The sequence below is a fragment of the Diceros bicornis genome, chromosome X, assembly GCF_020826845.1.
Source record: "Diceros bicornis minor isolate mBicDic1 chromosome X, mDicBic1.mat.cur, whole genome shotgun sequence".
Lineage (NCBI taxonomy): Eukaryota > Metazoa > Chordata > Mammalia > Perissodactyla > Rhinocerotidae > Diceros > Diceros bicornis.
The window spans coordinates 100,746,552-100,763,493 of NC_080781.1; the positions used below are offsets into that span (position 1 = coordinate 100,746,552).

General features: G+C 43.5%; 1 protein-coding gene across 2 annotated transcripts in view; it reads left to right on the forward strand.

The window, feature by feature from the left end:
* ATG4A (autophagy related 4A cysteine peptidase) overlaps positions 1 to 16,942 on the forward strand; it is a 52,148-nt gene that overhangs the window by 30,203 nt on the left and 5,003 nt on the right. Inside the window, exons 2-9 of one of the 2 annotated variants that reach the window (XM_058536483.1) lie at positions 2,524 to 2,634; positions 4,976 to 5,047; positions 7,168 to 7,266; positions 9,656 to 9,757; positions 9,933 to 10,005; positions 12,311 to 12,390; positions 13,074 to 13,261; positions 13,383 to 13,461. In XM_058536483.1, coding sequence (XP_058392466.1) covers positions 2,524 to 2,634; positions 4,976 to 5,047; positions 7,168 to 7,266; positions 9,656 to 9,757; positions 9,933 to 10,005; positions 12,311 to 12,390; positions 13,074 to 13,261; positions 13,383 to 13,461 — 804 coding nt within the window. The remainder of the gene's footprint in view (positions 1 to 2,523; positions 2,635 to 4,975; positions 5,048 to 7,167; positions 7,267 to 9,655; positions 9,758 to 9,932; positions 10,006 to 12,310; positions 12,391 to 13,073; positions 13,262 to 13,382; positions 13,462 to 16,942) is intronic. The other variant, XM_058536484.1, reaches the window with a different exon arrangement.

The window sequence follows — 16,942 nt, forward strand, 5'->3', positions numbered from 1 at the left end:
GTGGAAGACCTATTCCTCTTTGCTTCCCAGACCCCTTTGTATACACTCTCCCCATGTTACTTCTCTTTGCTTCTGTTAATCTCATCTTCTGTTCTGGCTTTCATTTGTTTCATCCATGTAGCTTCAACTCGTGCTGGCTATGGCCTGACACACTGCATTCTGGGAGTCTATCTTCCAAGAGGAGAATCAGGAAGAATAGAGACTGTAATGAACTTCTTGCTGGCCGGAGAGGGGCTGAAGAACAAGAGGAAAATTCTTTGGCTACCATTTTGGTCAGAGCCATCCTAAATGAAGCAGCGTAGTTCTCACAGGCTTTAAGGGACTGTACTAATTTGACCAGATTGCGGGGCAATGACTCACTGAGACAGGGTTGGCAATAGAGAAATGTTTTTTTTTCGGCCAGTACTAAAAAAAGACCCAAGGCTTATATGCATACATGCTGTACATTCATCCAATGCCACCTTTCCTCACCCCTAGTAGGGGAATGCCAGAGAGGCTGCCCCTTTCCCACACTCCTCTCAAGCTACTTGTTTTCTGACTTCTTTTTCTCGTCTACACTGGATGTTCATTTTAACCTGATTTCTCCTGGCTATGAGGGGTAGAGAGTAGGGTGGGAAGGTACACAGTGTGATTTACACCACCTCAGTCCACCACCTCCTGGGGATGGCCTGACCTGGGTGATCATTTTTAGCCTGGTATTTCCTGGGCATGGGCCAGGGGCTGAGGCCAGTGGCAGAAAGGCTCAGACGGCACAGGCTCCCTGGCAGATTCGGCAGTGATGAGTTTTCACTGGGGAACGAAATGGCTGTCTCATTTCTAACTTCTTTAGGTTTGAAATACTGCCGAGATTATAACCTTAATGATTAAAACGTCTTGAGGAGAAAGGCTACCTAAATCCCTGAAAGATTGAACTTCTGTAATATGTTTCAGGAAAGGCAATATCCCTGGGTAACTGTGTTTCTAAAATTATAACTTCAAACAAATTATAAGTTCAATTTGTACAAGTTATCTAAATAGCTTCAACCTCCAACAAGTATTTTAAGCAGGTGAACCTGTTTTCATGATCAGATATGACTCATTTATATTTAGGAACATTTATTTCTATGAAAACAGCAAGCTCCTACCCTAGAAAAGAAAGCCAAAAGAACACAATCTGTCCTTTCAAGTGAGTTAAACATATCCCACGATGCCATTTTTACAGGAAACTATTCCCCTGGGGCTCTTAGGGACTGCTGTGGGAGAGTCCCTGCCGCTACTCGTAGCTGCACAAAAGGGCCCCTACTCTCTCTGAGCTCCCCTCTGCATAGGGGATGGGGAGCCTCCAAGAGTTGAGAGGAAGTGTGTGTTGGGTGTCTTAGTTTGAACTTCAAATATGGTTCTCATAGAAATAGCACCATAAACTATGAAATATACTTTTTTAAAATTTTATTTATTTATTTATTTTTCCCCCCAAAGCCCCAGTAGATAGTTGTATGTCATAGCTGCACATCCTTCTAGTTGCTGTATGTGGGACACGGCCTCAGCATGGCCAGAGAAGCGGTGCGTCGGTGTGCACCCGGGATCTGAACCCGGGCCGTCAGCAGCGGAGCACACGCACTTAACCGCTAAGCCACAGGGCGGGCCCTGAAATATACTTTCAACTTGATTTTTCTTGTTACCAGTTAAAATAGGTTTTTGTGGGTTGGCTTGGAAACTTATTTATCACCTACAGTATTATTTCTCTCAGAAAATTACTTAAATGGAACTTTTGAGATAGGACCCCTTCATAAGTCATCTTGACTCTTTTAGCAGACCCTTCCTCCACAGGTGGTACAAAAGTGAATTTTAACTCATCCCACATTACATGGTCATAAGTTCTGAGAGTGTGGCCTGTGAACGTAAGAGATTTAATTATATTTTGTTTGGTTACTTTACCTTGAGAGATAACCATAGTCATTTGTGAATTCCAAAAACAAGTTATAATTATCGTCAACATCGAGATCCTTCTTTGCAGAAGTCATATGTGAGTAAAATGACAAATAAAAGTACCATTAAAACATCTGGTCTTCCAGCTAAAATATTACATTTTCACAGTTGTATAATCTTTCCGGCTTGTCGTAGCCCCTTCCAAGCCACTGGCCACTAGAAATCTCACAAATTTCCCTGTGATGTGGGCAAGAGTTAGGTATATAAGTATTATTGTAGCACCTCGATACACTCACACTAGGAGAAGGTAGGCAAGTGGCCATTTACGAAGAAGACCCTATGAAAAAAGGTTTTGAAACAACTGTGACTGAATAATTATTCAGAGATGGTGCCAAATGGGACCATGAGAAGGGGAAGGTCAAAATAGGTGGTCAAGAGGAAATCCCTCTACTAAAGGATCTTGAGGCTTTGTGTCTTTGTTCCTCAAGGACAAGGATTTGCTTCCATTAGATTCAAGCCGATGGCCTTACACCTTCAGGACAAAGGTAATAATCAGTAAACCACAGGAGCAAGCCCCCTCTATTACATTTTGTTTAAGTTTCTTTCCTTTTCTTTCAGTTTTATCCAAGTATGAAAACCAGATTACTATTTTCACTGACTACCTAGAAGAATTTCCGGATACTGATGAGCTGGTATGGATCTTGGGGAAACAGCATCTCCTTAAAACGGGTAAGGTTTGGTAGTGTTTGTCTGTGAAAACCTAAATGAAGTGGGTGCCTGAGGTTAAGGTCCTATCCTTTTTGCCTCCTTGGGTTGGCAGAGCGTTACCTTGATAATTGTCAATGCTACTCCTAGGTGGATTTACTTTACAGCCAAAGGAGTTTAAGCTTTGGGGCCCCTTGCTTGCACAGGTCCCTTCCAAGGCCCTGAGAGGCCCTAGCAGCGTGTTCATGTGGTCATAGGTATTTTTACAATTTGAAAAAGTTGTATATTTTTATTCTTTTCCTTAAAGGAGAATCCCTGAATTCTATAAGCCCCGAGATTTAAAAAACATGGACCCACCCCTACTATCACTAACCAGTATCTAGTCTTTGATGACTGGGCTACATACTTCTCATTGCTCACATGTCCTTTTCTGTCTAGATTAAAAACACTGCCACCCACGGGACTTCTAGACAGCCCATGGCTGTCAGAAACAATATCAGACACTGAGAAGTCTTATAGTTTTAGATCTTTTGCTGACTGAGGCACTCAGTTTATTCTGATTTTGTATAGAACTTTTAGCCACTGAGCTAGGTGGGAAGGAGGCTTGAATTTTTCTTCCATACCCCTACATTCTTATGGACTGGGAAAGACCTTTTAACCTGAAACTGCTAATGACCCAGCACCTGGATAAAGCCTGAGCTTGGAGAGAGGCAGCTCGGATTTTTGTATCTGTCTGAGGAGAGGCCCTCTTTGGAGGCCCTAGCATGGAGGGAGGGATGGGAAGAAGCTGATCAAAAGGCAGGAGAGGACGTTAGCAGCTTCTAGCTCTTCCTGAGTCTGGCTTCATCATTTTGATTGGAGAATCCTGAACAGTGGAGAAAGCCCAGGGTAACAATTAGGAGACTTTCTGTATTCAGACTCTTCTCCTACCTTGGATAGGTCACTTTCTCTGTCTGGATCTTAAGTCTCTTCACCAGTACTGAAATGAGGGAGACTGGAGATGATCTCTTCTAGTTCTGCATTCCATGACAACAGGAATCCCCAGGTTGCCAAATATACCCATATTCAAATGTTAAGTTGGGAAATGCCTTTCAAAATGAAATTAATGTTAAAATGTCCATACAACTTTCCCCAGCCTTTCATATAGGCAAACTGGAAGGTGTAGAGAATATCAGAGGAAGGAGTGAGTGGTGTGAACATTTGAGAGGAGGGGTATATAATAACAGCTAACATTTATTGCAGGCTTACTGTGTACTGTACCGTCTAAGCACTTTCCATGTATTATCTTGTTGAATGCTTACAACTCTATGAAGTAGGTACTATTATTCTCCCCATTTTGCAGATGAGGAAACTGAAGGTCAGAGAGGTTAAGTGACAAGGCCACATAGTTGGTAAGTAGCAGAGTCAGGGTTCAAACCCAGGCAGAGTATGACTCCAGAAGTCTTAGTCGTAACCATTATACATCTGCTTCCCATCATGTGCTAGGCACTGGGGACATGAAGGGGAGGGAAAATCCAGACAGCTCAACTTTCTGATTTGTTCAAAGGAAAGGCAGGAGAGAAAATAGAAACTATTGGCTAAAATTGAATTTCCTTTTCTTCTTTTAAAGTGCAATGGTTATAAGTTCTATACAGAATACAAATATGGATGTGCTGTTGAGAAGGGGGAGAGATAAGACTAAGACAGATAGAACCACATCTAGGTACAGATGGAAACATGGAAGCCACATTTGTGGCCATCGAAGTAAATTTATGTCATAAAATACAAGAAAGCATGCTGTGAAAAAAGATACAAAAGCATTTGTGATGTTATATATCCATTTAGATTACAAATGTTAGTTGCACTAGGTAGTATTGATAAATTTCTTGCACACTTAATTACTTGGTTGGGACATCTCCTTTTTAGTTAAACATACATGTGTGCACACACACCCACCCCTAGTTTTTGATAACGGATAGTGGGTACAGATGATAGATCCAACCAACTGTCATTATTCAGGCAGGGGCTGATTGCCTCGTTAGTTGGTTATCCAGGGTCTTTGCTTTTCCTAGTCCTTGTCTTTTGGCAATGACCCCCGTGTTAGTACCTGCCAGGGCCGTGGAGCTCAGTGAGAAGGAGACAGGAACCTTCTCCTAACCATCCAGCATCATTGTACCAGCCAGTAGCTCTGGTCAAAACATGGGTTTGGGGAAATGCTGAAATTATTTGGCTAAAACGAGATTGGGTTTCCTATGAATTTCCCTAGGCCCATGACAATGGAATTGACTGGTTATCTGAAAATGAGTTTGCTGCTGGCTCAGAAATAAAGGCAGGTATCTTTAGTTGGGATATAGTGATTTAATTATGATTTCACATTTAATTACAGAAAAATCTAAGCTGTTGTCTGATATAAGTGCTCGTCTATGGTTTACATACAGAAGGAAATTTTCACCAATTGGTAAGTATATCATTTGTTGTACTGTCCTTTCTTCCTTGTAGATAGCTTGCCTGATGGTTAGCATGACTTCACAGAAACCTCAGAATTAACAGCTCACTATGGCAAAGAATTTGATTTAGGGGGGGTAGTTAAGTCTTACAGTTCATCTAAAAGTTTCATTGCCGAAGTACCTCATCATGTATGGTTCCATGGTATTAATGTGTAATGCCAATATACTTTCGAGCCCACTTCTAAGTGTTCAGTCACCGGATAGTATTACTTCTTTTACTTCTGAGCGCAAGGCAAAAGTCAAATAAACTCTTCATTTGGGTAATATCTATTAAGTTACAATCCACTGCTTTGTGGAACTACTTGATTATTAAAGACAATTGTGCCTTGAAGGAAAGAAAATAATTCCTTTGATTTTTTTTCCCTATGAAATGAAAACATCTCACCACTGGGAGATAATTATGATAGGTTTCCTTGGAAATCTATCTATCTATTCCAGGCTGTTAGAGTACCAGCTGCTGTCTAGAAAAAAAGGACATTTCAATAAGCTAAGTGAATAGGCTCCCTCTAGAGAAAATGTGTAAAATGTTTGCAAGTAAGGTGGCCTGTTCCTAGTGTCATGGCCCTGTAGGAAAAGATTACTTAACCCACTGGTGGAAGCTGTTCTCCTAAGAGGAAACTTGTCTGACTGATTTTGATGCAGGACTGGACCTTGTAACTGGAGTGAAGTCAACCTTTCTGATAAGTGCCCAAAATGAAGTCCACACAGACTATTTTTGCTCTCCACAAGAAGTACCTGAGCAGTAAAACAAAAGAACAATCTTTAGTACTCACTGATTCTAAACTGTTAACTTTCTCTGGGTGAAGAGATCTTTGCAAGCCTTGAAAACATTTGCAATTCAACTCTGACAATGTTTTGGCAGTAGATGATCTCTGCTTTATGTGGGCTTCCTTGCATCTTTTCCATACTTATCTGGCCTGTAATCCAACCATTAGCAAGAGCCAAAGGGCTCCCCTTCCAGCTCGCAAGTTGGCTCAATCCTCTCTATCTTGCTGTAGCAACTCCTTCAGCCCCCACAACAAAAGGAAAGGGGCGGCTACCTTGGCCCACTAGTCTTACAAGTTGAGGACCCTCTTTAAAGTTAGTGTTGTGCAATCATGCTCATAGCATATCTTTCCACTTCCATGTTGGGAAAGGAAAGCAGTGAAAGCAGAATGTCTCCTCTGCCATCCAAGTTATCTGATTTCATGGGTACCTTGAAAAAGGATATTGAGCTCACCCTGGCCACATACGTGGGATTTTCATTACACCAAGTGTTCTTAAAATGGAACCTGTTGTCTTATTTCATTTATTAATTGGTTTTGTGCCTTTTAAAGATGTGGTACATTTCTAATTTATTAGTAGTATTTTCAATTATGCCCATACTCATAACACCAAATATTTATATCATCCCGAGTAGATTGTAGAACACTTTCACAGATGTTCTGTCATTTAATTCTTACAATATCCACTGATAGTAGGCAGGGTATGTGCTATTATCCCCAATCTATAGATGAGACTTGGATTAGGTAACTAGAGACTGGTCTTCTGCCACCTAATCTAGGACTCTTTCCTCTATTTCGCATTGTCCTTGTTGCTGTTCAGATCTTTATAACGTATATTTAAAACAGTTAAGAGCCTTCAAGATCTCTTTGACCATTTTGATGATTACCTTTGGTAGCATTTATTCCTTAACTAAAGTAAGACTGGCTTACCTGAGAATTGAGCTGTGCAAAGCCAGGTTTGGTCAGGCAGATGGTGACATGGCATGTACTAAGTGTCGGTAGTCATACATGGCAGTCATCTACCAAAATTACATGCATGCCTAGAAGTCTCCAAGCAGAAAATGTAAGGGGCAGGTTTTGTTCATTTGTTTATTTGTCTTTGGCTATGGAACCCATTTTGGTTAACTCAGCATTATCTTTGAAAGTTCCACCCTATAATAAACCCTGTTTGATATCTGGCTGTACCTCTTGCCTCTGTTTTCAGAGTATGCGTGTCTGTCTGTCTTGTATGATTCCCAAATATGTTGATGTTTTGGGAAAGGGCAATTTAAGGAGTTCATATTCATTCCCATCCACTTTGCCCACAGGGGGAACGGGCCCTTCATCAGATGCTGGCTGGGGATGTATGCTACGCTGTGGACAGATGATGCTGGCTCAAGCCCTTATCTGCAGACACTTGGGAAGAGGTGAGTTAAATTTGTTCTCTAACCTGCCTCAGAAACCTCTGCAGTCGCACTTCCTGCTGGTGGTTTAGCATTGGAGCTGAGCTTTAAGAACACTCAGTAACAGAGCTGCAGGGCCTAAAGTGCTCTCTGCAAGCTCAGGTGGTGGGGCCGACAAGTAGACAAAGCCTCTCCTGAGAAGGAAACAGCCGGCATTTCCTTGTGACTCACCAAGCCAGAGAGTTATTTTCCTGGGACAGAATTGAACGTTGAGGCAGGGGTGTCATTTAGAGTTTCCATCTTCACTATTGTTCAAGTGAGTCCTTAATCAGGTCAGATAACAAAGGGAGCAGGAAGAAGGGTGTGGTGGTAAGCCTGTTAATTGACCTCATTTAAAATATCTGCCTGTGAAGGATGTAAGTGACCGAAAGGAAGTGCCTAATGAGGGGGTTGGCACTATTTTGGTTTGGGTTCACTGAAGATGTCCATTTGATGATGAAGGAATCCTTAAATTAGCTTCCTCAGGAGGCTGCTTCATTAAGACCCTTCCGGTAATCATTGTTGGAACTCTTGAGTGTTGCTTTCTTGAGATATATGCGTGCTTCCCTGTGGGCATCTGTAGGCTGACCTTGGCTAGATGCCTGTTCAAGCACTTGGGTGAAAGTCCCATTTGACTTGGGGATGAGGGAGTGAAAGGACACCTTGGATGAGATTGGGCTGCTAAACTCATTGGCTGTTGCTCCTTGAGCTTCAGAGGTGTGGAAATGTCACTCCCTTTTCCCCACTGTGCAGTGTGACACATCCTGCTGCAGGTATCAGAGAGGCCTGGGGAAGGGTCTGGGGAGGTTTTAGGGCTTAATGCCTTCTTTTCAGGATTTAGGATACCCTGTAACTGCTGCCCCTGGGTAGTATCATAATTTCTGTTTTATTGGATGAGGAAACTGAGGCTCAGGAAGTAAGGTGACTTGCCCAGGGTCAAACAGCAAGAAAGCATAGATTTGGGGATAGAGTGCAGGTCTTCTGACTCCTTGTCCAGTGATTTCTCTACTGTACACATACTTCTTGGAGCAGATCCATTCTTACTCTTTAACTTTTTCTCATTTATAAAACATTTCAAGATGATTCTTCTGGAAGTGAATTTTGTGGAAAGCAAACTGGGAAAAAAAAAAAAAAACCCAGTCAGCAGTCTCAATTGTTTTAATAACAAAACAAGTAGCAGGAAGAATTTGGAAATAGATCTTGTAGCTAAGATGAATTAGAAGGTGTAATTTTGTAAAGAGGTATTTTGGAGTGTTTCCTATTCAGTTATTTTACAGTCCAGGTGCGGTGTTCACTTATCACTGTCATTAATCAATATTAATGGTCCTCAGCAGCTAGCTAATCAGGATGTCCTGAAACTTGGACAATTCTGTACCTGATGCAGTTCACCCTCTGAAGACTGTGCTGGATACGAAGTTTAAAACTTTGGTTTCAGAAATACTAGAAGCAAAGAGAGTGGAAGACTCTGGAGATAATGGCCTTTGGCTTCAAGTGTATTTCAGTTGTGAATTCAAACTCTCTCTAATACCTTGGGAGAGAAAGTTATGTCTTGGAAGCAAACTAAGCCTCAGAAATCTGTCCCATTAGACAGAGTTCCTAGAGCTGAGGGAATGGGTGTAGTGCATCCTGTCCAGAGCAGCGATTATGGAGAGTTTTTGCACTTGGCCTCAAGAAGCAATAAGTAGCCTCTGTAGGATTTGGGGGGCTGTGCCTAAGGCACAATTACAGATGTAATTATTTTGGTTTTGGTCATAAGGAAACCTTAAGCACCTGATAGCAAAGGTATTTGTTTTTCCAAAGCTCAGTGTGGACTTTTTAAAGGGTCGTGTAAAAATGGCAGCATGCATTTTTTTTAAGCTTCCTTAGTTGTGAGTTGTGTATATTTCCCTGTGAAATGTTGTGTGTCAGAATAGCACTTCTCCCCATGAGACTCTTTTGGGCAATGCTGCCAAAATATATGGACCAGAGCCGTTGCTGTGTACGTGGAGATGAGACACTTTGGCATCTGGGTGATAGACGGATCTACTGCTGGGTTTTGTGGTGACCTCCTGTTCACTGAGTAGCTGACCAGAAGGGCCTTTGTGACACTGTTTTCATTTAATATTTAACTAGCTTCAGCCCTTGGGCAAAGTCAATTCCTTGGTCAACTTCTTGTTTTGCTTTTGCTTTATACCCACTGAGTCTTTGAAAGTAATCAGTTTCCAGATGTCTTTGTCATCAAAATTAAAGATACTTAGGAATGTTCTAACTTGATTGTTCCCGCCTTCTAGATGTAGCTTCTTTGTTTTCCATCTAGCCTTGTAGTTACAATAAGAGTGCAGAGAGGTAATAAACAGTTATAAAAATGATTTTAACTCACTTTTTTCCTAAAAAGACTGGAACTGGGAGAAACAAAAAGAACAACCCAAAGAATACCAACGGATCCTACAGTGCTTCTTAGATAGAAAAGACTGTTGCTACTCTATCCATCAAATGGGTAAGGTCACATCACAGTACAAAGGCAATGGCTGTACCTGCTCCTCTGTCCTCTGCCTTATATGTGGCCCGGCTAAATTGTCCATCTGCTTATTTGTTTATGCAAAAAGTTAGGAGTTTATGGTGTGCCAGAAGACCTTTTGCTAACGTGTTTGTTTTTTTCCACATAAAAACAGCACAAATGGGTGTGGGAGAAGGGAAATCAATTGGCGAATGGTTTGGACCAAATACAGTTGCACAGGTGTTAAAGTAAGTAAAAGAGTCTGGTATCTGCCTTATTCTGCTGTCTCCTATGCCTCCCTCCTCCACCAACTCAACCTAACTATTCTTGCCATCCCACTAAGCCACCCCTCCCACTAAGCCACCAAACACCTGTACCATTTTGCTCAGACAGTTCTTTGAAATATGTAAGTGTGGACTGCTGTCTTGGTATATCAGAGTTGTAGTCATTGGTGCCAGTATATGTGGAGGCACCTCAGAACTCATTCAGTATCTCCCCTGCAGATTGGTGCTCATGTGCTGGGGAGCCAGCAGCACGAGAGTCACTTTGAAGCCAAAGGGTTCATACTAAGTGGGGGAGGCTGAGCCAGGCTAGGCAAGGCATGGACTCCCACCCTAGTATAAAAAAACCCATTCATTCATTCAACATTTACTGGGTGCCCGTACTATGCTAAGTGCCCGGTGTACAGAAATGAACTAGACACGGTCCTTATCTCAAGGAACTCATCCCTTAATGGAGGAGACAAATCCGAAGGGTGTCTTGGAATCAGTTTGTCATCTCTTAGCAGACTCCAGGTGCCCCAGCATGGTACTTTTGTACTTGTTCTGTTAAATCCCAGAATTCACCTCCACAGTGAGAGGCGAGGTGGAGAGGTCAGGACCAATGTTCTGGAAGTGAATGAGGTGAGTGGCATTAGCACCTACACCTGCAGGCCACCTCACCTGTTGTCACTCTCCTTCCTGACAACCTATCTTCGAATGAAAACTCCATGAAGGCAGAGATTATATTTGTCTTGTTCACTACTGTAACACTAGCACATGAAACTACCTGGCACACATAAGTGCTCAATAAATACTTGATGAATGAATGAAAATGGCAGCCAGAATCTGGGGCTGGATTTAGCCATCAGAAGACTGAAAACCATCTGGCTTCCTTTGGTGTAGCTGCTTTATTTCCTGGACTCTCTGGAGCATGATGGTAGGACCTGCTCCATGCAAAATACAGATGGGGCACTGTTTCGATTATTAGCCAACCTTCAGTGAACTAGAATGCTTTGGAAATGTGCTTATGAGGGGAGTAGTCTGGATTTCCTGGGGACCCAAGTGAAACCTGTATCCTGGCTTTATTCCTTGCTAACAGTGCAGCCTCTCTGAGCCCACTTTCTTGCCTTAGTCTGTAGTGCATTTGGGGGCATCGTTGACTTTACTGAGTGAGGATCTGGCAGTATTTTGGTAAACACTCTAGGAACCCAGGGTAGAATGTGTAAAAGATTAGAATGGCTCTGCTGAGCTCCAAACCCAGCTTGAAATAGTTGGTTTTTAAATGACGTTTCTCAGAATTTGCTTCTTTCTTATAAATTTTGAGGTTCCCAACAACAAATGAATGGAGATATACATTTTTAAAGAATTTAAGTGGGTTCTGATTCATCATGATTATTATCATTAACAACAGTATATTATTATTATTATGTCATTATTATTATTTTGGGGAAAGATAATACATTAAAATGAATGAAATAAAAGTGTAATGGTAATTAACCTTTTCTGGGGCGCTACTTTGGTTTGGGAGAGAATGTTTTTTCTTTTGTCCAGTGAGACTGCACTTTACCCAAGGATCCCAGAGTAGCCAGGTTAAACATGTCTTCTTTCAAAGTGGCAAGAGGAGAAGAAGATAAGGGAGAAATTGGCATGGTACTTTACTCAGACATCAGATAATCTCTCTTTTAAAGGGGTTTTCTTTCTAATCTCCTCTGAAGTCATGCAATTCAGCATGCTTTCTCTTCAACTATTGACCAGCAAGGCTCCGCGCCAAGGCCATCTGCAGCCCAAGTCTCCCTAACAGCATTCTCAGCGCACATGAGAAGGGGTGTAAGAAATCCTCTCTCTCTCTCTCTTGATTTTCCTGGGGCTTATTGTCCGTATTATCTATGCCCCTAAACAAATATATATATTTTAGTGATGGTTTCCTTTTATTGAAAAAAGCAGTATGTCAGAATGTCTTTTATTTAAGAAAATAAAACAAAATCTCTTGGGAGCAGTTGCACTGGTAACTTTTCTCTTTCACCCAACAGGAGTAGCGTCATTTTGTGAGGTAGATTTTTCCACAAAGTAGGCCCTACTTTTAGAGGTTCGGAAACAGTGACTATGGCATTCTCAAGGTCCCTAGACACAGAATGTTCCAGAGTGTAGTCAGAGGAGTCAGAGCTGACCTGAACCCCAGCTTCTCTGTGGCTCAGCATTCAGTGACTTCAGGAACACTGGGCGTAGACTATACTGCTTCCTGCTGATATTTCCATCTTCCCCATATGTGACTTCATTTTATATTGCTTTGCAGAAAACTTGCTTTATTTGATGAATGGAATTCCTTGGCTGTTTATGTTTCAATGGATAACACAGTGGTCATTGAAGATATCAGTGAGTCCCCGGTCTGTTTATCTTCCCAGGTGGTGGGTGATGAGGTTTTTCCTCACCATTCAGAAAGCGGGGGAGAGAGAGAGAGACACACACACGCACACACACACACACACTCTCTGGCCTGCCCCACCAGAGTAGGGGAGCTTAGGGGAGCACAGGACTCTTGTTAATCACTCCCTGCACCCTTTTTTATCTTCCCTTTCAGCTTTCTGAAAGGGAGCAAACAATTAGAGGATCTTTGCTGCTCCTCAGTGAGGTACCAGACCCTTTCCCTGAAGGACACCCCAAGTGTGGATAATCAGTTAAAGCAACAACAGGTCTTCTGTAGAGGCCCCCCACCCTTGTTCAGCCCTGTGCTCCCTGCCATGGAGTTAGAGAAACCAGAAGACACAGTCCCTGTCCCCAAAGCCCTTGCAGACTAGTTGAGAAATGAGATTCTCTCAATGAGTGCATAATATCTGACTGGAGGGAAGGGAGTGCTCAGTTGCCAGAAGGAAGAGAAGTGAGGGCTGCAGGACTGGCCTGGGCTTCCGTGGGAGGCGAGGCGAGCTGGGCCCTGGTGGCAGAGGGGAGGGCCTTCCAGGCAGGGGTGTCATGTGAGGTCTCCCTGAGTTTTGCCCTTGGCATATCTCCTAGGGCTGGATACCCCTTATTTACCCAGCTCTCTTGTCTTCTGTTTCTAGAAAAAATGTGCTGCATCCTTCCCTTGAGTGCTGACACAGCTGGTGAGAGCCCCCCCGGCTCTCTGAATGCTTCGAACCAGAGTAAGGGCACCTCTGCCTGCTGGCCAGCCTGGAAACCCCTGCTGCTCATTGTGCCCCTTCGCCTGGGCATAAACCAAATCAATCCTGTCTATGTTGACGCATTCAAAGTAAGTGGCACCTTTTCCTGAGCCCATTGCTGCCTGTCCATCACACCGCCATATGATCACGGAGATCCGTGAGCAGCAGTCCACAAGTGAGTTGAGAATCTTGCATTCTCTTTCCCTCTAGGAGTGTTTTAAGATGCCACAGTCTTTAGGGGCATTAGGAGGAAAACCAAATAACGCCTATTATTTCATAGGATTCTTAGGTAAGGAAAGAGGCATCACAAGTAAGTCATCGTGGGCTAGGGGAAGGTGGGCAGAAGGTTTGCACGGGAGACCAGGCAATTCCAGCTAGGGGGCCCTCATCTAGCCTGGAGATGCGGTGGCCTCTGGTCAGCTCATTCTGTCTCCAGCCTATCTATGGAGAGTAACACTTGTGTGTGCCTGACAGAGAGCAGATCCCTCTTCAGCGCCTCCACTTCCTTGCCTGTTGATAAGATGGTTCCGCAGCTGCTTTCCCACTGGACCACCCCAAGGTCATAGCATTGCTTCAGCATATCTTTCTCCTTCCTGTGGGGCCCAGGGCGATGGGGTTTCATTCCCCTGGCCGTGCCAATCTCCCTCTTATTGGGGCTCGGGCTTTCAGGCTAGGAGCCATCCTCTGGCTTCTCAGGCCCATGCAGCTGGGCCTGCTGGCTCGTTGTTCAGAGCCATGACTGGGTGGGAATTAGAGGAAGCAAAAACAGAGGTATCCCTTTTCTGATAATGGGGGCTAAGCCTTAAAACCACTAACCTCCTAATGCAGGTCTTAATGAGCAGCCCGGCATTCCCTGCCTGGGTTGACATCTCTGGAAACCCGGCTACTTTATTCACTAGCTATGACCAGAGACATTTAAGGACCTTGGCAGACAAAGTGAGCTAGCCCAATGCTTCTCCAGCTTTCATGTGCACATGAATCACCTGGAGAGCCTATTAAAATGCAGGTTCAGCAGGTCTGAGGTGGGACCTGAGATTCTGCATTTCTGACTAGGTAGTGCTGATGCTGCTGGTGCACACACCATGTTTTGAGTACCAAGGGCCTAGACACCCGCTTAGTGCCAAAGAGCACGGATAAGGCAGTGATGCGCCTAGGGAAATCTGGTACAGGACGCTTCTTGCAAGAGTGGAATGGTCTGACACTGGGCTTTGAGGAAGTTTTGAGCTTAGATTGCAAGGGAGAGCCTTAGATAGGGGAGTGCCAGAACAGGTATGGGGAATGGCATGAGGGATGTGCAGAGGACAGGATGAGATAGGCTTGGTCACCCTCCCACCCATCTCCTCCTTGGAGATTCAGGGAGGTGAGGTGGGGTGGAAACAGACATACCTGGCCTTGTATGCCAGTCTCCCACTTGCTGGCTGTGTGACCACAGGAAAAGGGTATCAACTCTTTCAGTCTGAGGTTCCTCTTAGGGAAAATAGCGCTAACGCCTGACTCCCCATGCTGTACCCTCACGGTGGAGCACTCAGTGGAGAACCAGGCATGTGGTACGCACTCAGTAAAAGGTGACCCCACACTGCCTGACCCCAACACCTCTTTCCTTTGCTCTTTCTTCCTCTCTTTAAGGCGGGGCTTTCTACACAGTTGCCTCAGCTCTCTCTAATGCTGCCATCTATTGGTCGAGCCTAAGAACTACAGCTTGAAAGGAAATCTGGAAACTGGTGGCTTTTATTTTTCTAAGTACAAAACGCAGTATCTGGAGTTATATAAATTTAGATATACTATGTTTCTAAGATTTTGGTTTCCTGTCAAAGAAAATGTTGAAAAAACCTATTTCCTACTGTTTGTGCTTAAGGACAACAGATTGGAAAATAATTTTGGAGGGATCTCAGTGAATAGTGTATGTGATTCCTGGGCTTCCTGGCCTCCCTTATCCCAAGTTATCCAGAGAGAATTCGACAAGCTGGCATAGCCCTCCTGTTTCCTGAGGCCACTGGGCTGGGGTGAATTTTGTGGAGTTTGACTACTTATGAAAGAGGTGTGGGTAATCCTCAGTTCCCGTGACTGAGGTTCACATGGTGTCCACTTGCCCATGAACTTTCATAAGTCCTTTGTTTAACCTTCACATGAGGCTCCAAAGTCCCCTCAACTCCCCTTTTCTGACTCACCCCCTTAATGTATGAGGTTCGGGGGTCCGGATTGGTAGAATGTCTGAAGGGAGGGAACAGATGAGAACTGCCATTTTCTGAACAGCTGTCCTGTGCGAGTGATTCTGCAAAGTGTTCTCTCTCAATCTCTCTCTCTGTATATATATGTATAACATATATACACGTATAGATAGATATAGATATATAGATAGTTATATAGAGATATAGATAGATATAAAGATAGATAGATAGATAGATAGATGGATAGATAGATAGATAGATAGAGAGATATAGTTAGCACAACACCCCTGTGAGATTGACATCTTTATTTCCATTTATACCTAGTGAAACTAAGATTTAGAGGGGTTGTCTCCTCAAAGGTCACCCAACTAAAAACTAGTGAAGCCAGGATTCTATCTCAGTTTGGCCATCTCTGCCTACCACACCACATTGCTTCCCGGGTGTCCTCTTGCCCAGTGGGAAGCTGGGAGAAGCTCTTGGTGTTGGAGACTATGGCCAGGGTGAGACTCTGGCTGTTACGTTTTTCCTGCTTAGAGAGGAGATGTTTGTCCTCTGGGCTTTGGTGGAGGTTGCCACCTGAAGATCTATAGCATGAGCCCTGTGTCTGCAGATGGTTGACCAGCCTGCCTCTTCTCCTCAGACCTCATTAGAGACCTTGGTTTAGTCCCCACATCATTTCTAGGACTTTTTAGATCTTCTGCTATATGTTTTTTAAGAACTCTCAGAAACAGGATGGCCCGTAAAGCTCTACCACACACACACACACACACACACCCATGGAAAGGTCCAGAACCAGAGAGGATGCTGTTGTTATTCCCAGCACCTTAACTTGAAACACTTTGACCGAATGCTCGGTGCTAAGCCTGCTTTGGGTTTCTCTTTTCTCGTGCACAATTTCCTTTTCCTCTTACCTTTCTATGGCCTTAGGTAGCCTTCCTTCTAAACATCCTGGTTGTTGCTCTTTGTTGTGACTTGAGGTTTTTTGATATAACTGACCTCACCCACCTGTGGTCTGGGGGAATATGTACCTTGACTTTCATAAAACAAGTCATATGGCGGCATTGTTCTCCAAATACTCTTAAACATATATTTGTAGGAAAATCCTTTTGAGTCTAAGCAAGATACTTCTATAGCCACCTTGTATTTGTATCATGTTTTAAGCATTTCACAGTGGTGCAATCTTCTCATTCTTATAATACCCTGTGAGGTAATTGGAACAGGCCCCCTAGGTCTGTGATAGAGACAAATTAAGCTTTTCATCAGACATCAGAAACACATTCTTTGCCAACAGAAGCACTTAGATGTGCCCAGCACAATCCTGGATGCCATTCTGGGGAGGGTATTCGGGGCATCCCTCCCTACTCCATTCTCCTGCTTGAGGCAGAGCTCTCTTTAGTTGCTTAACCCAGTCTAGAACACAGAGGCCCAGATGGTCCTCAGGCCTAGACAGTGAGGTTGGGGTGCCCCTGTAGGTACTTTTGCCTCCTCAGCACACTGGTGATGAGCATTAGAAGGACTCTCAGCTTTTTGAAAATCAGATAAAAGTAGAGATTTTATTATCCTAAATTTCTCCCAGGTCATTTTTGGGCTAAGCTATTTCAA